Source organism: Thermoascus crustaceus (assembly GCF_041956765.1).
Source record: "Thermoascus crustaceus strain CBS 181.67 unplaced genomic scaffold VTN00scaffold_10, whole genome shotgun sequence".
NCBI lineage: Eukaryota > Fungi > Ascomycota > Eurotiomycetes > Eurotiales > Thermoascaceae > Thermoascus > Thermoascus crustaceus.
This window is the reverse complement of record NW_027192536.1, coordinates 667,072-690,008: the sequence shown is the minus strand read 5'-3', so window position 1 is coordinate 690,008 and position 22,937 is coordinate 667,072. Positions and strand designations below refer to the sequence as shown.

The following is a 22,937-nucleotide window of genomic DNA, read 5'->3' as shown; positions in this document are numbered from 1 at the left end:
CCCTCCTTCCACATTCATCGTAGCCCAGCAATGTCTACCGGTCAACCCTCCATCAGATCAAAATCATCCAGCTTATCGCGGTACTGCATGATGCTGCGCTTGATCTTGCTCGAGTCGACCCACGTCACAAAGTCCTCCATGTTCCGCGTCACCAGGTACGCCGGGTCTGTCACTACTTCCGTACCCACCCTCACGTGGCCTTGTTCGATCAGCGTGACGGCCTAAAGCCCAAAACACACATCAGTAATGGATCTTTTTGCCGTAGGAAAGATAGATATAGGGGAAAGAGGGAGTGAGGGTTGGGTTGTGCTTACGGCTTTAACAGTCTCCACCATCCCATTCCGCACCATGACCACCCCCAACCTCCTCCTGCAGAACGACGACACGGTCACTTCCCTCTCCACCTTACTTAAACCCGCACCCTGCTCACGACTCTGTTTCAGGATGCCCATACTCCATAACTTCTCCAGCACCTCGCTCTCGATCTTCTTCCGGATCGGGTCCGAGTCCGGGTCCAGCGCGGACAGCTTGTGCGCCAGCTGCCGCAGGGAGCCGCAGATGGCGTTGTATTTCTTGTAGTCCAGAGGATCTTGCAGGTAGTACCGTGCCCGGACGGCTTGTTCCCGGTGGGAGGCGTCGGATTTGTAGGTGTGGAGGTCGACTTTTTTGAGCAGTCTATAATTCACTCGTTGGTCATTTGATTCTATTTTGGAATGGAAATGGGGGTTTGGTTGGCTTTACTTTTGCTCGTGGTGTTTGAGTTTTCGAACCATTGTTGCGAGTTCTTCTGTGAGGTTCTTTCTTCTCCTTTCTTGATGGGATATGTCGCAGATTCGTTGCTATCGGCGACGATAGATCGAAAATTTCGGATGGGCAGATTATCAAGGCGGTGAGGGTGTTCTGCCGGTTTTATTGGGTGGCTTGGCGCCAAGATGCCTCCGTGGTCCCCTCACGGAGAGGCTTGACTCCGCACATGGTCGGAGATTGCTGTTTGTCTAGCACGGTGTTGTAGCTTAGGTTTGCTTTCTTTGAATTTTTTACGTAGCTAGTAGCTCTTGTGCTTTCTGCTGTTTGTTGATACTTATTTATCATTTTTGCTTATGTAGTAGCGACCTACATGATGTACTCCGCTACTGCACAACAAATGGAGCAGTTCTACGGCGTCTCCCCCACCCTGTAGACCAGCTTCGCCCGGGACACCTTCCCCTCCCGCATCAACTGCAACCCTTCCAGCACCCCCTTCAGCCCATCCTTGCCCACCTGCGCAGGATGCGGCTTGACCTTCCCCTCCGCCACCAGCGTCGCCGCCTTGCTCACGAAATCCACCGTGTACCGGAAATCCTCCTGCTTGCCCTCCTGCAGGTTCCCGTCCCGGAGGAGCGGCTCCCCGAAGAGCAGGTACGCCAGCGTCGTCTTCGACTCGACGTCAGGCCGGGGGGATTTTTCCGGGAGGATGGTGTAGTATTTTCCGCCCGTGGCGGAGGAGAGGGCTTCCGCGCAGATGGCCGCGCTGGAGGGCAGGGAGACGGTGTCCCAGACCAGTTTGAGGCTGTTGTTGGTGTATTCGCGGATCTTGCGGCCGCAGTCCGGGTCGTGGTAGTCGAAGGCGGCGATGGCGCCGCGGTCTTTGACGAAGTCGAAGTTGCTGGGGGAGCAGACGGTGATGGGGGTGTAACCGGACCTGCAGCGTTGTCGAGTCAGCCCACGTCTTATGTCGAATGTCTCTAGAGTGTGTTTCTTACAGCTTCGCGAACTGAATCGCCAAAGACCCTGTCGCCGTGCTACCACCGTAGATCAGGATAGGCACCGTCTGCTGGATCGGTGTCTCCGGCCTCGCAAGCCCCAACGCCATATACATCCCCTGACACACCGTCATCAACCCCAGCGGCAGCGTCGCCGCCTCCTCCGGACTCAGATTCCCCGGGACCCTATTCGCCAGGTCCCCCTTCGCGACGACATACTCCGCAAACGCGCCCTCCTCCGTCCGGTACGCATTATTACCCATGGCGGCCCCGAAGACCAGGTCCCCTTTCTTCAGGTCCTTGGTCACGCCGCTGGTGACCTCCTCGACGATACCGGCGTAGTCCCACCCGACCAGGGACCCCTTGGCCGCGCGGTAGTCGATGGATTTCCAATCCGTCGGGTTCAGCGCCACGGCGACGGTCTTGACGAGGATGTAGCCGTCGCGGGGTTGGGGGATGGGGCGGTCCCGGACGAGGCTGGCCACGCCGGGGCTGACCATGACGATGGCTTTTTGGGTTGACATGTTTGTTGGATTGAAAGATGTAAGTGGGATGCGATATTCTTTGATACTTGTCTTCACAAGGTCATGCAATGGCTGCAATCCAAAGTCGATCTGGAGCTCGAGAATCTGACCACCGCAGCGTCAAGGTACACTACTCTATGTATGATTCTGAGTCTGTGGAGTAGTACGAAGATAACCTCGTAACCTAGCATGCTTGGTTAAACCCAATGTGTAGCCTGCATCGGGTAGGAACTGAATCACTACCTACCTAGACGAATCCTTCAAAAGAGCCTTAGCAACACTGTCACAATTGATTTCTCAAAATGATAAATATGAAAGAATAAGCCTTCCTACAGCTCTTTTGAATGTGAAGATAAGCCCTGTACCGTAAAAAGCAAATTAATTATACAAGAAACAAGCGACTAGGTCGCGATTTGATTACCAAGTATTGACGCGGAGTTATGGGGAATACAAAGCGGGGCACGATCGACCTACCTACCCCTCATCGGCCGCCAGAGTTAAAAAAGCATGCCGACAGTGAGAGTTTCGGCAGTCCAACCTTCTTTGCAGGCCATGCTGTTTTCCCAGAGCTCGTTCATGGATCCGTCTATCAGATCTAGCTTTCCACCTGTCTAACTGACCATGCAGCATGGGGATCCTCGAGGTACGGGCGGCGTCTTCACTGTACCTCGACAACGCATAAGAAACTATAGACTGAATCCTAAGTGGGGAATGGACCTCTCTTGACTCCCCGGGATTCCCCCTCCATGTGACTTCTATTTTCTGGACCAGCATCCATTGCACAGCATGACACGAGGCAGACTCTGCTTTCTGTCCTGCCAGATGTATCCCAAGCTGAATTACTATCGAAGAGAGCGGGGAGCGGGAGTTTCATTGCTGCTCGTTCGTACTCTTTCAAACTGTACCTTCGCGGTCCGGCGTTAGGGCCAGGATTTTCTGCCATGGCTGAAATTTGTGGTCTGCACATAACATCTGGTTAAAGAAAAAGGCTAAAGCTGGAGGTAAGACTCAGCCCTGTACAAAGAGCAAAAAGAAGGCATCTACAGAGATGAAGAACCAGGACAAAGAGTCTCCATTCAGACCTGATGATGGAACTTGTCTGCTGTGCCTCCAGCTAACAAGCAGCTAATCCGGAACCTCTATATAGAGTTACATAGACTGATAGGGCCGCGGCCTTGTGTTGTAAGATTTCCAACATCCCTGGCCTGGATTGCTCTGAATTTCAGATATCGATTGGTATACTTCTGATAACCAGAACCCATCATGATTAGAATTTCCAAGAGTTCCTTCTCCAAGTTATAATTCCAAGTTATAATTGAAACTAATTTTGATAAGAAATGATGAAGTAAGAAATTTCGATTGACTTGCCGTAATAGATCGAAAACCAAAGAACTGGAAACCGGACAGCTTCTGCCAGTCTGGCAGCCAACGCCATCTTCAATGCGAAATCAATCGTGGCATCTGTGGCTCCAGTTCCGAGGAGACTCCTCAGAGGAAGTGTAAACCTTTCTTGTCGACGTCGGAACTACCTTCCGTTGGAAAGGAATAGAGGCCACATTTAGTCCCTCTTCCAACACAGGTATTTTTCCGATTATAGCATACGCCCATGCACCGCAGAGCTTCAAATTTGGAGTGCAATGATCATTCTTCGATAGATCACATTATTCTTGTTAACCGAAGTCAGAGAAACTGCACACCCGTGCTCTTCTTGGGCTGGTCGTTGTCCTTTCAAGGCCTTGTCCTCCTTCTCAGCGTCGGCATAGTCCCAGAAGGCGCGTCATTTATTTGCCGTGACCTTTTCCTGCAGCACAGAGAGCCAGGTGTACACGTGCTGCATTTTTAGCTTGATCAGCTCTTTAAAAAGAAAGGGTTATTAGAGCTTTTCATCTCAGGCATATATATAGTGCCTACATGGCATATTTAGCTTAATATAAAAGAGGTTAGAAGAATATATAACAGCTAGCACTATTAGAACAACTACTTAGACTTGTCGTGCAGTAGCTAGAGAGCAGTATAATAGTAGCAGAGAGCAGCTCGGCAGGAGGAGAGGATGGCTCGGGAGAGCAGGGTGGCGCAGAGTTAGCACGCAGGAGGTGCGCAAAGCGCCTGGTTAGGTCCTGGACTGTTGGCTGGTTTGGGTTTACCCAGCAGTGTATGATCCAACTGTGGCATTTTCCTAAATCAGTGGCAACAGGGCATCGTGCTCCTTGCAGGCGTTCCCCCTGCAGTTTCCAGGGAGTACCACATCGCACAGACTCTTTTACCCATTGTACCCGGATAAATGTGTACATCTGATTGAACTAACTGGGATGCCGCATGCAAAGGCTGCTCACTTGGTCGTCTTCTTGGTCGTCTTGCTGACCTGGCGTCAGTTGCCATTTCTCCAGGGGCTTCAGTGCAAAGAACGCTTTCCCCCAATATGCGTGAGCACGATATACGGTTTCAATATTTCCTCCTGTACAACATATCTTGATTTGAGATAGTCCTCATGCTGTTTGGGATAAGGCCTGGAGTAATCCTCTAGTATTACAGGTCGAGAGGGTCGTGGTGTCTAGCTTGGCTTCATCAAACAGATTGATGGCCCAGTAATAGTCCCATAAGTTATCAGCAGAATCTCACTCAATTTAAAAGAAAAAAGAGACCTACTGTTTTCTGAGGATCCGGGATGGGCTTGCTGCTTTGATCTGTAACACCTCTCTTGTGAGCCTTGTGCTGCTTGTTATAAAGCTCTATGAGTGTGTGCTGCCTATGTTCACCTCCCACCAGTATGATTTTTGGTACCCCATTTGGCCAATCCTTGATGCAGGCAAAATGGTAAGGGCTGACCCTTCTCTTCCCCTTGCCTTTGCTCTAGCCTCATCAGGAGGAAGGCCCAAGCATGCCTATAGCTTTATAGTTATTAGATGTGAGTGTACCTTTTATTCTAGTGTCCGCACTCCAACACCACATGACATTATTGAATACTAATTTCAGCTCCTTGACATGTTCAGGGTCTAGCTCATGATTCTGGCTGGTCTTCTACTTTGGATCCAGTAAATGAATATCAACTGTGAGAGTGCCCAGGAATGCCTCATCAATTCTATTTGCTATCGCATCTTCAACAACTTTATTGTTGGTCTTGGGAGGTTCACCTGCATCTGGTTGGACAACCTCTCTCTTGCGTCCTGAGGGTATTCTAAAGGGAATACCGGAAAGTGATAATTGCGGTAGCAATTAACATAGATGTTGACTCAGTGCAGTCCTGGAGGGTTCCACGACACCAAGGCTAGGTCCTGCCTTAGACGTCACTGAGCCCACTGGTGTTGAGGTTGCCTGCACCTGGTTCAACGCTGCCGAAGCTGTAGACAGCCTGAATTTGAAAGTGCTACCTGCATTCGCTATATCCTTGAGAGTCCTCTTGAAATCCTCCACATCTGGAGATGTTGACACCGGCAAACTTCTGTGACTGGTAGTAGCCTTCCACATGATAGTAATGTCTGCCGTCTATGAGCATATTGGAAGGGTAGAAGTTAGAAAGGAAGCCGTATTCATCGCTCTTCAAGCTAAATGTTATAATGAAGGGGAAGCTATAATATCGAAGGATTTTGATGATCTGTTTCACATCAGGAGAGCTGTAGAGCTGGTTCCAGTTTTTTAAAAGTGACAACACCGGTGCAGAAAAGGACAGAGATGCCTCGCTCCTGTCCATCTTGAAATCCCGAAGCGCTTTACTTACTCCCATTCATAAACATCCGACCTTATCGGACATTGATACGATGCGGTTGAGATGCCATTGCATCTCCAGTAGGTCAAAGCTTGGCAAAGGAAGGGCGTCGGGGATCTCTTGTCGAAAGAATGAAGGAGTGTCCCAGACTTGACCTGTGCCAATTGACCATCCTCGGCTTCAAAGGCGAGCACATTGTTCCCGACTCTAGCTAGACCTTCGCAGGAAAAGGGCTGTTGGATGAGATCGATAGAATCTGATCATAGTATGATATAGATCACATCTTGATGTTCTGCATCATGCATCAGGGCTTCGGCATGTAATTGCCGCTAGAAACCCCAGGCGGGCAAGCATGTCCTCAGGATTAGATCCCAGTTGACTGCGGTTGGATCAAAAAGAATCTCTGTGTCTGGCTTGAGTCGGCATAGTTCTGGAATGATATATTTTAGGAGGAGAAAGAGTTATGTGGTTAGATGCAGGCTGTGAAAAACAGGAGGTGATTGCTTGCCAAAGCGGGTACGTCAACGTCCGGTCTGGAGATAACAATCTGCGGTGCGCATTGGGCGGCTAGATTCAGACCTTGAGTAGAAGTGCGACTCACGTTCGAGAAAATATGACGTATTCCCATTCTCGCCTTTCAGGAGAGATGGTAAATAGACCTCCTAATGCAATATATCAAAATATATCAATACCCAAGCTGATTCGAAAAGAGTAGAGAAAGCCAATAGATCTGCAAGCACATAATGTGCAAAAAAATCATGGAACAAATGCTGAGCATATATAGAGACAACCAATTTTCCTTTATTTATTTAAATGAGAAAAAAAATTTTTACTTTCAACCCGATCTAAACCTAGAGATATGACCAGGCAAAATGTTGGCCGAATGGATCTGGTGCAATGACAAATATTTGCACACCATCAGAAACAGCAATCTCCTCTGCCCAGAATGTTGGTCTGGGCCCTGTCCTTATAAGAATAATATGGTAAAATCTCGGTGTGGACTTTTGATTGTTTAGAAGCCTGGGCCCCATCTAATACCCTCACCAGTTGGAGCAACACCAACCCATGCTTGGTAGTACCTCAACAGCATACCGTTGGTTAGTTGTCACAGGTACCGCACATTTGGTTGCAATGTTGTATCTAAATTGGTCTCAGCAAAAATAAACATGCTCAGCAGGGCTTCGAAAATCGTCCTGTACATACATGTAGCAGGTCGTTATTCCTTGCTACATACTCTTCTCCCTTAGGAGTTACGTCGCGGCGAATGAGAGCGGTATTGCTTTTTACCTGTGCGAATTGCGGTACAGGAATGGATCCGAAGGTAAACCAGTTGTTAGGCCCTTCCTTTCTTGCCCTTGTATTCCCCAATGGCCAGTGTGCACGTTTTTTTCACTCGTTAGAGGTGGAGTCGGTTTGCCCGATACCAAGATCCATGGCAAACGGATGAACATTTTGTGGGGAGTCCATAACTGTCTTGAAAAGGGTTTCGTTCCAGACACACACAGCTGATAGGAGGTCCTCCTTATGATCATGGTTTTAGTAGACGCTATGAAGAATGCTTCTTCGTTTTTTAAAAAGTATCTTGAGAGATCAGAATAGTATGTATTATATAAGAACATATCCCGAGGAAAATGATACGTGCCGTATAGTAAATCCGCTTGTACTACACAGGCTGCGGATAGACACGGACTATGGACTAGATTTATCAGATATGGATCAAAATCATCGTAAGATATAGTAACAAGCATCAGCTTGGCCAGAAAGAAAATATTATAGGGGTCGGGGGAATAACTGCCTAACCCGATGCTGTGTGATACAGAATATGTCCACCACTATGACTAATGTTAGGCGCGAAGTAAGTAGGAATATCGGAACGAGAAAAATAAGAGGAGTTAAGAATCGTCGGATTTTTTCTGACGGAAAAAAAATCCTCTGCAAATTAGAAATAGAATATACAGAAGGGTTTTAGTATCTGTTCTAGTCCTTGCCAGTCAGATCAATGACAACCCGGTTATTGTTGTTGGCATTCTGGCTGTTTCCATCCTTCTTGTCATTCTTGCCATTCTCATCATTGTCGCCATTCTTGTTGTCCTTGGCCTTTCTAGCTTGAGTGTGACATTGGGGGCCTATGTTTCAAAGAAAGAAATTCATATGAGGGTTAATCAATATCACGCCGTTCGCAAGGATAACATAACATAAATAGATGTTGGATTCGAAGGTCAAATATATTCAATTAGAAGCTGTTAGTGCGAAGTTCTAGCTGACGCGTGGGAGGTGATGAGGTATGTAGTAGTAGGTGGTTAGGCGACCTTAACCCCAACCCTGAGTCCCTGAGCCCTAGGTGGCGTGGCTGACATATACTTCCAACAATAGATAATGCGCAATAGGATAGGATAGAGATCTAATCTGATAGTGAATGATGGTAGTTGTTAGTACTGAAGTTAGGTTAGGTAGCTAGTCCCAGGCATTACCCACAGGCTCCGGTTTACTTTGATGGTCGGACGACACGCCTCCAGTTAGTTCACCGCTGTAGATGAAGTCATTTATTCGGGAGCTCGAGAATGTCATGTCCCTGTGGTTCCGGTAGTCTATGGAGAGACGGGTTTAACGCGTAACCGCCTTTCCATCAGGAACCGGCGGGAGGAAGTCAGCGTCAGCGGCCCGGATTGTCTTTGCTGTGCTCCGAGATGACAGTTGGCGGCTGGCAGCAGCTACCTAGGTACTTAGGGTCACAACAATGAGGAATGACAACTGTCCCTGACAGTGCGGTGTCTCAATTGATGGTCATGGTGATCATATTTGTATTTGTCTCCCTCAAGGCATTAGGGCATTGGGCCGACTCATCGCAGACCAAGACAGCAGGACCGAATATGTGTGGGTGTGGAATCTTGAGGAGCTTCTGCGCTGAATTGCTGAGAGAGAGTCAATAAATCCGAGAAAGGATGGGACTCCGATTTCTACCGCCCCCGCGATTTAGGTAGGTAGAGATCGGTAGGTACGGATATATATCTCTCAGCTTCACTTTCAGGTTTCAACTTTCACATTTTCGCATTTCGTCTCATTCACAGTCCCAAAAAAATTGTGAATGTGTCGGCTAGTTAACTAGATTACATAGGTAGACTTGGTAGGTAGATCAGACAAATTAAGTATACAAGTTCGCTGTGGCCAACTCGCAGTTTTCGAGCGAGCAAGTAACGTCAGACAAAGAGAGATTTGTTTATCCTTGTTTAAGCTGGGCCTGATGGGGTAGTTGAAATAGATATGCCAGTCTCGACATCGATATATGTATCGATTACGCGGGTACGGTAGCGTACGATACGTAGTATATATAGTAAGTACCTACCTACGTATATAGATGGTTAGGTAGGTAGACAGACAGATGGACGGATTGATGGATAGATTGAACGGAGGAAGTAAGCTCAAGTAGTCGTTGTGCGTAGGAAGCACCTACCTACCTAGGTATTTATAGAAGGAATAGAATATGTGGGGTGCGGAGATGGCTACAGTGATAGTGATAGTGATCGCAATAGCAGCAGTCATAGTCATTCATAGTCATAATCATAATCGTAACTGTGAAGAAGGGTCAATAGGCAGTACCTGGCAGTAAAAGGTATTCACTACAATGGCAGTTTCGGGTGCATGTACCAGATAGAGAAATGGGTAGATCCAGAATCGAGGAGAAAAGAACAAATATGTAGAAAAAATCAGGACAATAGAACAGAAGTTGTATGTTACTACTAGCTCCACGGGGAAGGAACTCAGTGGCAGGAATCGAATCTATATCGGCATCGTACTGTATGAGGTACACAGCTCCTTTGATAAATAGTACGCTACTACTAAGCTCTAAGCACTACGCCGTGCTACTATCACTGCAAGAACATCAATTCAATGCAATGGCATGCAATTAACGGTAGTCTATCGAAAACCTCGAACGATCTACACCAGTTGTTCTAATGTTACATTCTGCTCCCCATCTGGTATTATCCCATTAACGCTCACGCACCCCTGGAACCATATAATCATATGCACATACACCAGTGAATTAAGAAAAAGGGAAAAAAAAAAGAAATCTCCCACAATAGAACTTGAAATAGTTGAATCAAGAAAAAAAAGCAGAAGTTTCCGCAAGATAGAAGGGACGTCAAAAAGAAAAGAACCACATATTACAACTCGTCCTTCGGCTGCGGCGGCGGGATCGGCCGGCCGCTGTCCTTGGCCAAGTCGACGCCGTTCTTCTTGCGCCACTTCTCCCACAGCGCCCAGAACTCCTTCTCCATGCCGCTCTCCATCTGGTCTGGCAGCACGACGGTGTACTCGACGTACAGGGAGCCAAAGTCCTCTTCGCCGCGGTGCTCGTGCAGGTGGCCGTCGTGGTAGACAGGCATGCCCTCGCCCTTGACTGTCTCGACGGACAGCGGCTGCACGACCTCGCCGCGCTTGCGCCCTAGCTGGACAACGTGTCCGTCCAGGTGGGTGATGTTGCGCGTCCAGTCGCCCATCCAGGCCTCCCGCAGGGAGAGGACCTCCTTCCAGAACAGATCCTTGCCCTTGCGCCGGAAGAAGGTGCCGTCGGTGCGCTCTTCGTCGTCCGCGCCCAGCTCGGGCTCCTTCTCGCCCAGGATGACGACCAGGTCGCCCGCGACCCAGTCCGGACTCTCGTCCGCCTCGTTCTCGAAGACGAGCCGCGTCCCTTTATCCATACCCGGCTCGATCGTCGCCGACATGGGAACCTGCTTCTTCACCACCCGGTGGCCGTGACACACGGGACACGGCTTCTTGATCGTCTGTCCTTTACCACCGCACTTGTCGCAGTGCATCTGCACCTGCTGGAACATGCCGGGAGCGAGCATGTGCTTCTGGATCACCACTCCGCGGCCACCGCACTTGTCGCACGTGTCGACCTTGCCGTCCGCGGATCCGGAACCATCACACCTCTCGCAGATGAGCTGCTTCTCGATGTTGAACTCCACATCCTTGCCCGTGTAGAAGTACCTCAGCGGCACCCCGAGGCGCACCTCCATGTCTGGTCCCTTGCGGTGGCCGCCAGCGTGGCCGAAGTGGCCTCCGCCGCCGAAGAAGCGGGAGAAGAGATCGAACGGGTCGTGGGGGGCACGGCCCGCGCTGCCTCCCTGGCGATGTTGCTCGAGTCCTTCGTGTCCATATTGGTCGTAGATCTTTCGTGTGGAGGGTGTGGAAAGGACCTCGTACGCCTCGGCGATGTCGACGAATTTCTTCTGGGCGGTTTCATCTCCTCTGCAGATATCCGTTAGATAAGAAAATAATCGTCATAGAAAAGAAGAACAGAAAGTTATGGAAGAGCACAACTTACGGATTCTTATCCGGATGGTACTTCTTGCTCAGCGTCCGATAAGCTCTCTTGATGTCACGCTCGGACGCCGACTTATCCAGGCCTAGGATCTTGTAATAATCCTCCGCGCATATCGCCAATTGAATAAATAATAATAGACAGATGGCCGCCAAGATATGAAACGGATGCATGGCGCATCCACCGGGACCTCGAGCTGCGGGTGCAGCTCAGCAAGCTAATGGTACACCCTTTCAGATGAAGCTAGGCGCAGAGGATTCTCCGCGGGGAAAGAGGAAGTTGGGCCGCTAGGTTTTAGGGCTGTAGAGTTAATAATAGGGAGAGCATGAAGTTAGGTTAGGTGTGAACCTAGCGCGGAAGCTGTAAAATAGCCGGGGACGAAAAAGAGGGCCCAGGACATGGACAAGTGTCCTGTACTGAAATGAAGGAATTGAATCGAACCCGCTGATAAACAACCCATGGCCGCTCCGGCGGAGCTTTCGATTAGGTGGCCGGAACATCGCTGGAAGAACAGCTTTTCCGATGAAAGTCACGTGATATTATAGATCGGACTGGTAGGGCTGCGTACAGAGTAGAATGTACGAGAACCAAACTGTGACAGGATTCAGGACTGTAACTGACTCATGCTTTACTAATGGAGCTTGTAGATCAAGAAGCAATAGAAAAACTGTCAAATAGAACCTAATACTTAGCCCATGGTTCCTGCTAGTGTGATATTCATGCCGGTCAGTGCCAGTAAATCATCGAGTCACGAACCCTGCATAAGGCAACAGAAGATTAAAAAGTACTACCAAGATACATCATTCGCACTGGAATCATCCTTCATCTTTCATTCATAGAAATGTCAAAGATCTCGTTCCGCCAGGTCGTGCCAACGCCACCGCTTTCATCTCCACGCTCAATAGCTTCCCGAGCATGCTCTGCTTCTTCGTGCCACAGCTTGACTACGCTGCCGGGAGCGTACACCCCTTTGAATACACCGCTGCCAGGCGCGTCGACCCCAACTCTAGTGTAGACATTCGGATCCGGCTTCGGCCTTATACGCGCGGTCACCGCTCTGATGAAGGTCGTCAGATCTTGTGGATTCGCAATCATCGTGGCGCGTAGCCGCTCCCTTGCAAATACCAGCTCGCGGTTGAGGGTGTAGGCAGCAGACACAATCTCTTCAGCGATCTTCCTTTCCAGGACGCGGCGAACGAGCTGCTTGAGGAATGGTTTCACAATCCACAAAAGGAAGCTGAACTTGCTGCGATGCACCGTGTAGTCCAGCTTGTGGATGTGGACGCGCACGGCACGGAGATTGAAAATCTGCGCCAAACGGTGCCTGCCAATCTCCACGTCGATGGAGATATCGATACCGCGCTCGTCTAGGTAGAAACTGGCGATGCCCTCGTCTTTGAAGCGGAAGAAAGGCCCGGCATGTGTGCGGATCCAGTATCCGAATTCAGACGCGCTGACATTCAGCCCCGTTACTGTCACAGTGAACGCGGTTTTCACATCAGTAGTGGTCTTCTTGGAATGCGTCTTCACTAGCGCAATGTCATTGCGAGTGCTTATGTGAGCTCTGTATGGAAGGAATGATGAGTTGTGGATAGTGTGTCCGGGTTCTAAGATCACATTCTCGAGAAGTAAGTCCATCTCCGGTACGGAAATTTCGATGCGTGGAATCGGCACATGCTGGACTCCGCGGATCAGAAGAGGCAGGAAAATATGGACCAGGTCCGCTGCCAGACGGTCTTTTTTATTGCAGTAAGCATCGCACAGGTCGTTAGATATCTTCTTCGACACAGAGATCAGTATAGACACCTTAGGATCCTCCGGTACCGTTTTCAAAGTCCGCTTAACCTGCAGCAAAAAGGCATCAACGTCCTGACGAAGCTCGGATTCAGCGCCAACCTCCTTTGTTTTCTCCTTTAATTCTTCTACTTTTTCTCCAGCGGAATCGAAGAAACTCGGATCTGTGAGCATCTGCTTGAGCGAGCAGCCAATCTCCGACATCAGCTTCTCAAATTCCGGATCTTTGCCGGCATGCTTCAGGACCTCGTTGAACTTTTCTTCGAGACGCCTCCACTCCTCTTTGTCTCCAAAAGAGCTAACAAATTCCCAGAATTGCTGCACAGCCGCACGAAGATCATCATTAATGTCGACATCGTCACCAACGGCAGCGGCGGCGGCATCCGCAGCACCGGAATACAGCCGTGCATAACGTTGCACCAGATTTGAGAGTGTCGAGATGGAGCTAGAATAGTCAGTCCGCTCTCGAAGCTTTAAAACAGCTTGCTTCAGCCGATAGAATAATGTCTCTTTCTGTTCGCCCGAGAGATTCTTCTCCGCGCTTTCAAGAGCGTCATTGGCAGTGCGTGCTGCACCATCGGCCGCAATCTTGGCCATTTCAGCGCCCTCCATGCGGATCTCCTCTCCGGAGGGAGGAGGTCTCTCGTCTGCACCGGGGCCCTTGACGGCATCCATCTCGGGTCCCGATGGTTCTACTTCCTTTCCAGCCTCCTTGGCAGCTTCTGCAAGAGAGAAGCTGGTGTCCGCAAATATCCGACGTCCAATTGTCGCTAGGTCGTCGATAAAGAGGCGGAAGTCGGCATTGGTGAGCAGGAGGTCACCCACGGTGCGGAGACTGTCATAAGCTATAGAAAATCAGCATCCAAACGCTCATAAAACGTGCATTGTATTCTAGACAGACTTACCGGCTTTCGTGTCCGCCTGGGCCTTAGCACGGGAGGCATGGCTGGCAAGCGCTGAGGTATCAAAGGAAGCCCTTGACTTGGACAGATGCCAGAGAAACTCCTGCAATTGGTCTCGGTCGTTCTTCTCCTGTAGCAATTCGATGAAGGTTCGAAGCCAGAGCTTGCAATCTCGGACCACCTGGCGGCCCGCATCGCTGAGGTCCTCCATGTCCGGATTCAGAACACCGGAAGCCAGGACGGCACGCAGGTTGGCTACGGCCTGTTCTGTCGACGGCATGTAGCCCTCCTTCAGGGCCCGGAGCATCTCGTAGGTGTGCAGCTTCTGCTTCACGCGGCGCTGAAGGTCCGTCTCGGCCTCATCGCGGGGCAGCAGAGGGGCCGTCTCCCCTCCCTGACGGGACTTGCGGGATCCGCAGCAGGACGACATGGCAGCAGTTCACAGCCTAGATGTCAGAGAGCGAGCTGGGCAGAGATGGATGCTGTTGAGATGCGGTCGGGATAAGGTTCGCATGGGAGGGTAACTTGGAGGCCTGGCATTGGCACTGGCATGGGCATGGCATGCAGCAGGGCGCCTCGGCTTGTACAGCTGCTGAGCGTGACATGACGTTGACGGGCACGCAGCCGACGACCATCTTCGGCGACGACTCCGTCAGGACGCAAGGGATGTACAAGCAATACAAATACATGTAACATGTACGCACCAGCACTGGAAGAATGCTTCAATTCCAGCCTGGAGAGCAGAGACTTCCATCATTCTAAGCCTTGGGCTTCTGCACGTCAAGCCTGTCAGAGGGATCGGTCGGGGAAAGTATGGAGCCGAGCCGTGAGCTATTTATTGAACGGCCGGGGAGGAAGCTTCTCCAGGCATGCCGATGCCCCAGCCCGTCGGGTGCAGAATAGACGGGTCCTTGGCCATGCTGCACTGCCCGGACGCTCTCGACTCTCGAGAAGCGTCGATATTATTAATATCTGGCTGGCTGGCCCGCGGCCCTTCCCGTTAGTGAGATAACACTACTGAGACCGGCAAGACCAGGGTCGGCTTGAACTCCGTGATCCATCGGAAAGAATCACGGCGGCAGAAGTCCGGGCCGTTTCAGACGCAGAAAGCACCATTCTCCTCGATGTGCCTCCTCGGATTACCGTTCCTGTGCTAGGTGTGTGTAATGGTGGCATTGGGGAGCCTATCGCGAGACTCTGGGAGAGTGTCTGGCTGAGCTGAGGATGCGCTGATGGCCCGTCGGGCAGCCCCCAGTGGACCCCAGGTAGCGCTTCCGCAACGCGAGGACAGCGTTAGAACCTGGCTAGGGTAACCCCGACTACAGTCGCGCGATAATAATAATCATAATAACAACGCAGGGGATCGGGATGAAATGCTTATGCACCGGGCATAAATCTCCGCACTGTTGTGCTCCGGACGGAAGTGGGAAGACGATACCTGTCAGCAGAAAAACATTGGGAAGGTCAACCACAGACGGCTTCTGCTTGGGGGGTTGCAGTGTCAGAGCTCCATAGATAGCTCCAGGTAACGGTAAAGCTCCCCAGGCCCACCCGGTGTTCGAGGTCGGCCACGCGAGAAGGGCATCTTCGGGACTGGGGCTCGGACCCCAGCGCGCCCATTTGATCACCACACAACCACTCTAACGTACCAATACATTCAAAATGCAGGATATTATATAGAAATGGATGCATCGATACATGTCGTAATCTAAATTAGTGATAAGCAGATTTGCACTTACTTACAGTCTTATATTAAAATTTTGTGTTCAAATGTGATATGCTATCAAACGAGCCACCGTCTCGTCTCTCGGCCGTGAAGCCCCCGGAAAGCGCCTGCCGACCCGGTGAGCCCGACGGGTCAACTGCCGACCCCTCAGGGCTCAGGGCTCAGCTGATCGGCCCTGCGTCGTCTCGCTTCTCCGCATTCTCCCTGCGCTCTCCTTCTCGAACGGCTCCACCTGCAAAAAGCTCTCTCCGTCTGGTATCTGCGCGCATCATCTGCGTCTCCCGGACTCCTGTTCTCCTGACTTTCCCCTCCGTCATCTGTAAGCCGCGCAAATTGACGGACCGTTGGACGTATCGCGTGCCATGTCCCACCCCGAAGCTTCTCGCATTTTTGCTTTTTTCCTTCCCCAAGTTCCACCGTGATGTTCCCGACCTGCCTGGACGGGCCTGTTGGTCCCGACTATTCCCGACTCTCCGTCCCCAGGCACACAGTTCGCCTGTCCACTGCTCATTTCTAATATGCTGCGCTAGCATCCTCAGGCGCAACAATTGGAGATCTGACAGAAGCTGCGTCTGAACCGTCGGCTGTTGATCCAGGGGCCTTTTTCCCCTCCTGCCATGTTCCGCCCAATACATAACAGGCTTGCTCCTGCGATCAAGACCTCCATCCACGGTGCAAAGCCTGCCTCCTCCTCTGCGCAAGCTGTCGTGACTCAGTCTGCCTCCCTCCCAGCCTCAGGAACGATGCCTCTGATTTCCTCTCCCCCAAGTCACCCGCGTACCAAGGCCGTCATGCACACGCCTCCCGTAAACCACGCTGCTCCTGCGTATGTTTTCCCTTCCCGAACTATATATCTCCTACTTCCACTGTCGCGTGCGCATGCTGACTGAGAATTTTTTTTAAATAGGGAGGCAAACTATGACACCGCCAACCCAGCCTATATCCGCAAGTACCTTCGAACATACGGTCTCACTCCTCCGCGCGCAGAGACCTACGAGGTGCAGAAGAAGAGATGTATGCGTTGACCCTGTCTTTACAATGTCTGGCGGACGCTGACGAGCCATGACTACAGGTCTGGCCCAGCTGGCTCTGAAGACCACGCCCATTGAGAAGTACCTCTACCTGAGCACCATTCGCAAGAACAATGTGCACCTCTTCTACCGTCTGGTGACGGATCACCTCAAGGTGCGCTGACCCCAATTGACCCGGTTGGTGACCAGGAGTTGACACTACGCAGGAATTGACCCCCTTGATCTATACCCCTGTTGTTGGAGAGGCATGCCAGAGATGGTCTGAGATCTACCAACAGCCCGAGGGTAAGTGACTCTAGTATCTGTGTGGGCTTCCGCTGACGGCCCCAGGCATGTATCTCAGCTTTGAAGACCGCGGCAACCTTGCTGCGGTGATCGCCAATTGGCCACAACCCAATGTCGAAATCACCTGCATCACGGACGGCTCTCGAATTCTGGGCCTGGGTGATCTGGGAATCAACGGCATGGGCATTCCCATTGGCAAACTCGCGCTGTACACTGCTTGCGCTGGAATCCGACCAGAGTGCACTCTCCCTCTCACATTGGATCTGGGTACCAGCAACAAGGCGTTCAGAGAAGACCCTCTTTACATGGGCAGCCGCCGCGACAAGGTCACCCCAGAAGAAGAGCAGGAATTCCTGGATGAGCTGATGGCTGCCTTGACGGAGCGCTGGCCTGGGTAAGTTGCGCATACTCCAGCTGTAGATGAACGCTAACGCATACACTGTAGCATTGTCATCCAATTTGAGGACTTTAAGAACCCCTTCCCCGCCCTTGAGCGCTACAAGCACAACTACACCTGCTTCAATGATGACATCCAGGGAACTGGTGCCGTCATCCTTGGAGGTGTCATCAACGCTGTGAAGCACTCTGGTATCCCTTGCAAGGACCACCGCGCTGTCTTCCTGGGAGCTGGAAGTGCCGGTGTTGGTGTTGCCAAGCAGATCGTCCAGTTCTTCATGCGCGAGGGCATGACGGAGGACGAGGCCCGTGCTTGTTTCTACCTCGTCGACACCAAGGGTCTCGTCACCGCTGACCGTGGCGACAGACTTGCCGAACACAAGGTCTACTTTGCCCGCACGGACAACGATGGCCAGCAGTTCAAGACCCTGGAAGAAGTGATCGACCACGTCAAACCCACCATCCTGATGGGTCTCTCGACCATGGGAGGTGTCTTCACTCCTGAGATCCTGCAGAAGATGGCCGAGTGGAACACTCGTCCAATCATCTTCCCTCTCTCCAACCCGTCCTCCAAGTCGGAGTGCACCTTTGAGAGTGCAGTCACCAACACTGACGGACGTGCTCTCTTCGCTTCCGGCTCCCCCTTCGACCCTGTCACGTTCACAAACTCGGCTGGTGAGACTAAGACCTACTACGCCGGTCAGGGCAACAACATGTACGTCTTCCCCGGTATTGGTCTGGGAACGATCCTGTCCAAGGCCGTAGAGGTCACGGACAGCATGATCTACGCTTCGGGCGAGGCGCTCTCCCAGGCGCTAAACGCGGAGGAGATCGAAATGGGCCTCCTCTATCCCGAAGTCACGAGAATCCGCGAGGTTAGCGTGGTCGTCGCCCGACAGGTCATTCGGGCAGCGCAGGAAGCCAAGGTCGACCGGGAGACCTCGATCCGCGAGCTGAGCGACGCTGATCTGGACGCCTGGATCAAGGCCCGGATGTACAACCCCCACACGGAAGTCCAGGCTCTGGAGCGGGAAGTTGGTGCGCTGCTCTCATCGATTGGACGGACAAATGGACACGTGAATGGATTTCACCATGATGAGCTGAATGAGAAGAATTCGAAGCTGTGAGCACCCCTGATTCATCCCCGACTATCGCCACCTTGGAGTTTATTGTACGAATCCTGGATCCGGTTGCACTATTCTCGACCCGCCCCTTGTCTCTCTACGTCCCCCTATCCCGTCAGGCTTCACAAATTGTATTTCCTGTTCTAATCTTTCGGTCCATTTCCAGCGTGTTTTAAAAAAGAATACCCCCTTTCCTATGCTTCCTCGACACCTCCTTCACCAGCCCTGCGGGTCTCATTTTGGGTAGACTAGGTAGCTTAGATGAAGAATGGCAAGGCAAGACGTGTTTGGCGGTAGCGGACGACGGTTCCTTGTACAGTACATACAGTCAATGCAGCAACTACAGGCGTACAATCTTCAGTAAGCAACTACGTCTGACGCGAGCGTGTGGTAATGCTTCGGGACGGAAATAGTATCCTACACGTGCGGAGCCGACGGGAGTCGGTACCGTAGATCTCCGCATGTACCTTAAACAGATATCTTACTCATCCACCCGATCCCCGAAAGACACAACGCATCCAACCAATCGTAACATCCCATATACCCTTCCATAGTAGTCCAACGGCGAAAAAGCCTGACCCTCTCTCGTCTGACACCATATGTCAGTGACATGACGACCCGATACGATGCGGTACTTTATGCGGGGAAAGATTAAGCGTGTATAGGTAGGTATGCGGACCCGAAGATGCGCCCGATATCTCCCGACGAAAACGAAAACAGAATAAAATGAAGAAAAGGGGGGAGATTATGGTTACGGGGAGGATAGGATAGGATGCAATCGGTGTACAGAATAGGTAAGTAAGTAGGGTTGATGGTGAGACCCGAGGTTAGGTAGGTACGGGGATCTACCTACCTACTTGTATGTGCTAAGTATAGGTAGGTAGCCAGTCGGTGGGTTAGGTCCACGGGGAAGTTTAGCTGTTACCGAGGTAGTCAGTTACTGTGAATCTATGTGAGTAGAAGCTACAGAGTAGTTTAATTGGTGCCGATTAGACCATCGATTGGTCGGTTGACTTTGTTTCCGACCTGCATAGGTACAGATACCTACCTCGTTGTACATACTCCATCTTTAACCCCGGGCCCTGGACCCCGATTCGCCCCGAACTTTGTCATTTTCTTTTTTTTTTCCAGACCATCTCATCGTCTCATCTCGGAAGACCATGTGAATGTATGGCTGGGATGCATGAGTCGCGTCGTGGTTGGTCATCATGCACGTTCGGGAAGCTTGAGCTGACGTCGCGGAGAACGAAATACATAATCCCTGCACGTGCATCCATCGTACCTGATTCCGCGGGTTTAACCTGGATAAGTAAGTCCCGTCCAAGCTCCTGGATCTGCTAACCCCATACCCCGTACTCCATACGGAGCACTGGCACTGGCACTCCATGTGAGGTGGTTAGGTTGGCGGTTGGGTGGAGAGGTAGGTCGAATGTCGGGTCGATCACCGCCCTTCCGCCGAGTTCCTGCCGGGCCGACCAGACCCGACCTTGTGCTTGCCTCCACCTCAAATCTCTTGTCACCCCAGATCCCCAAAATCAGAGTCAGAATGATATCCAGTCACGGTTGGCCAACTCCATCTCCACTCTGAGTCAACGGTCCCGATCGGGACCGGGCCGCGTTTCAGCATCCCTCGTGCGGGGAAAGCTATTATTGACGACACTCACAGCTCAGTTGGGTTAGATTGGAAGCTCGTGGAGCTTGCCTTGCCTTGCCTTGTTCAAGCTTATACTACTTTGAGTCACCGGGGATTCCGATCTCATTACCCTTTCCGCCCCTCACCGGTTCAAGCTTGACAGCTGTACCTGGCTTCCGGATCATATTCTTGGAGATTCATTTCGTCCCTTTTCTTTTTGGGTTTCTCCGCACGTCCGATTTCGACGTGGCCTGGAGCTGACAGCTTGACTATGCTGACCCACGTGGGGAATGGAATTGATGCCTGCTTACTGCATACAGTCGATCCCGGGATGTTGATGTTGATGTTGATGCCTTCTCCTGATACTGATGCTCTCTCTTCCTTTTCCCCGCACGTCCGCCTGACTCGACTTGACAGCTTGACTCGAGGTACCTACGCTGAGCTCATGTGGGGAATTGAGTTAACGGCCAGACATTACACTACTGACTGCATATGGGACCAGATGGTCTCCTCGGATCTTGTTTTTGTTCTTTATGCTGAAGCTGAAGCTGATGCTGACGTTTCTGTTCCTTTTCTTTTCCCCGCACGTAAACTCCCCTCCTCATTCAACATCACTCAATTAGTTGATCATGCTGATGCTGATGTTGAATGCTCTTTCTTATTTTTCCCCGCACGTCCGTCCATCTCGACTCCTCGACATAGATCAATTATCTGGTCATACCAGTGTCTATATTCTCTGTTCTCTCCGCCCCGCACGTCTGCGTTGATCTGCCTTAAACACAATTCCAGTAGCGAATACGGAGATTACCTGATAGACATACTCCGGTCCGTATACGGAACCTAACTCTTCCTTCAAATTGTATTCATTCTCCACATGACGAGACATGGCATACGTTCCGTACCATCCATCTTACGGTCATTTCTCGGTCTTCTACATGCCTCCTACTCCTCTCTCTCTCTCTTCCTGCACTTCTCCTTCGTACTGTCCTACCCGCACCCCGCCACGAGTTGGGGATAGAATTGGAGTTGGTGATGTGTTGTTTCTTTTTTTATCAGTTTGAGGAGGTGAATGAGGAGTCGATTTACTTTGCCTATCTGTTCCCCTGTCGATCAGTCGATTAGTTAGTTAGTTATCCCCGCACTCAATTCATCGATTTGGAGAGTGGAGAAGAATACGAACATCAACAATGACAAGAGCAACAGCAACGGGAACAGCGTATACAACAATGCGATGCACACAGAATGTATGTCCTGTACTACATACATGTTCATTGAAATCTACTCTCCAGACCCTACTCTCTTCTCTTCACTCTCCAGCATGCGGGGGAGGGGAAGGAGGACAGAGGAGAAAAGAGAAGAACGGAGAGGATTGAATTCTCTCTTTCCTTCCTGACTTCTTTCTTTGATTGTCTGAATGTGATCTGATCTTCTTTCTCCTCTGTGTGTGTGTTTTCTTCTCCAACTTCTCCACATATAGACAATAGACAAATTCTCATCGTTTCCATTCATATAATATAGTATAATATAATATCAATTCGACTAACTTTGAGAATTTACTGAAATTACTGTCTTGGAGTTAGTTAGTTAGCAAGCACTGTAAGTACCAGTACTGTACATCTATGAATCCTACTTGCTTACCTAGGTACTTACTTTTCTAGGAAAATGAGGGGGTGGGTAAGTTGAGTAATAAGTGAGTGAGGGAGCGGAGCGGAGAAGAGCAAAGCATAGCACAGTATAGAGCAGAGCGGAGCGGATTGGAGTGGAAGTGGGGAATGAGGAGAAGGAGAAGGATGTCTTTTGTTTTCTGTATGTTTCTTCAGGTTCAGATCAGGTCAGGTCTGGAGCATCGTGCTGTGTGAATTATTGTTGCTTTTGTGCTTCCTTTTCCAGTTCCCTGGATCTCTCCCTCCACCGCCCATGTATAGATGTATAGATGAACAGATATGTAGTATATGTAGTATCATCTATTTAACTACACAAAGTATACATGCATATTAATAGCCCTGGCTTCTGTTGCTTCATCTATTTTCTCCTGCGCTAATTGAATCCTACTGTTTCTGAATCAAAAAAAAATTGCGGAAAGAGGGGAGAAATTAGGTAGGTAAGGAGGACAGAAATATAGACAGTATAGACAGGACAGAGCAAACAGGGCGGGAAGATTGAAAGAGGCTAGTGACAAAAAAAAAGTAATGTTATTTATTATGCCTATGTGACTTCACCCGACAAAACATCAGCTTCAAGGAGCTGTGGCAGAAATACAGCAAAAACTTGAACATCACGACTGACTCCTACAAAGATTACTTCGATCCGGTTGGTAGCTAGGGATCTTACGGCATAACATATCTGCGACATATACTGGATCTGACATATTTGTGTGCTGTACTGTGTCTATGGGTTTCTCATGGACTAACTATAACTATCTCCTGGGGGTTCCAATCATGAACGTGCCCCCCATTTTCACTCAGATCATGAAAAAGAAGTTCCCACGAGCGCCGATCGTTCAATTCACTCACTCCTTTTTTTTGATGCGAATTGGGCAAATCGCAGATGAATGCAAAATACTCCGTATCGGTGGTAACTGTACAGAAGAGAAGACGGCGATGCCATGATTTTCATCGGACGCGTCTTTGGTGAGGATACTGTCATGATCACCCCCTTCAAGTTTGGAGGACTTAACGCCGGCGATGGCTACTGATTCAAGGCCTAAATGAGCTCTGTACTCTATAAGATGGATTAGTCGCAGCGGGACGA

The 22,937-nt window shown here is 50.5% G+C and overlaps 5 protein-coding genes across 5 annotated transcripts; 1 reads left to right on the top strand and 4 right to left on the bottom strand.

The window, feature by feature from the left end:
• Positions 1-41: 41 nt before the first annotated feature.
• Positions 42-773, bottom strand: VTN00DRAFT_2590 (uncharacterized protein; the record flags this gene model as incomplete). Its single annotated transcript, XM_069428819.1, has 3 exons — positions 42-221; positions 315-675; positions 742-773. 3 exons carry the CDS (start codon positions 771-773, stop codon positions 42-44), a joined length of 573 nt encoding a protein of 190 aa, XP_069283636.1.
• Positions 774-1,155: 382 nt separating this feature from the next.
• On the bottom strand, positions 1,156-2,266 carry VTN00DRAFT_2589 (uncharacterized protein; the record flags this gene model as incomplete). Its single annotated transcript, XM_069428817.1, has 2 exons — positions 1,156-1,681; positions 1,743-2,266. 2 exons carry the CDS (start codon positions 2,264-2,266, stop codon positions 1,156-1,158), a joined length of 1,050 nt encoding a protein of 349 aa, XP_069283635.1.
• A 7,866-nt stretch (positions 2,267-10,132) lies between these two features.
• Positions 10,133-11,468, bottom strand: VTN00DRAFT_2588 (uncharacterized protein; the record flags this gene model as incomplete). Its single annotated transcript, XM_069428816.1, has 2 exons — positions 10,133-11,222; positions 11,299-11,468. The coding sequence occupies 2 exons, from the start codon at positions 11,466-11,468 to the stop codon at positions 10,133-10,135; spliced, it is 1,260 nt and encodes a 419-aa protein (XP_069283634.1).
• Positions 11,469-12,117: 649 nt separating this feature from the next.
• On the bottom strand, positions 12,118-14,421 carry VTN00DRAFT_2587 (uncharacterized protein; the record flags this gene model as incomplete). The annotated part of the gene is made up of 2 exons (XM_069428815.1): positions 12,118-13,934; positions 13,995-14,421. The coding sequence occupies 2 exons, from the start codon at positions 14,419-14,421 to the stop codon at positions 12,118-12,120; spliced, it is 2,244 nt and encodes a 747-aa protein (XP_069283633.1).
• A 1,913-nt stretch (positions 14,422-16,334) lies between these two features.
• On the top strand, positions 16,335-18,556 carry VTN00DRAFT_2586 (uncharacterized protein; the record flags this gene model as incomplete). Its single annotated transcript, XM_069428814.1, has 6 exons — positions 16,335-16,543; positions 16,625-16,731; positions 16,790-16,902; positions 16,955-17,033; positions 17,079-17,427; positions 17,479-18,556. 6 exons carry the CDS (start codon positions 16,335-16,337, stop codon positions 18,554-18,556), a joined length of 1,935 nt encoding a protein of 644 aa, XP_069283632.1.
• Positions 18,557-22,937: the final 4,381 nt, after the last annotated feature.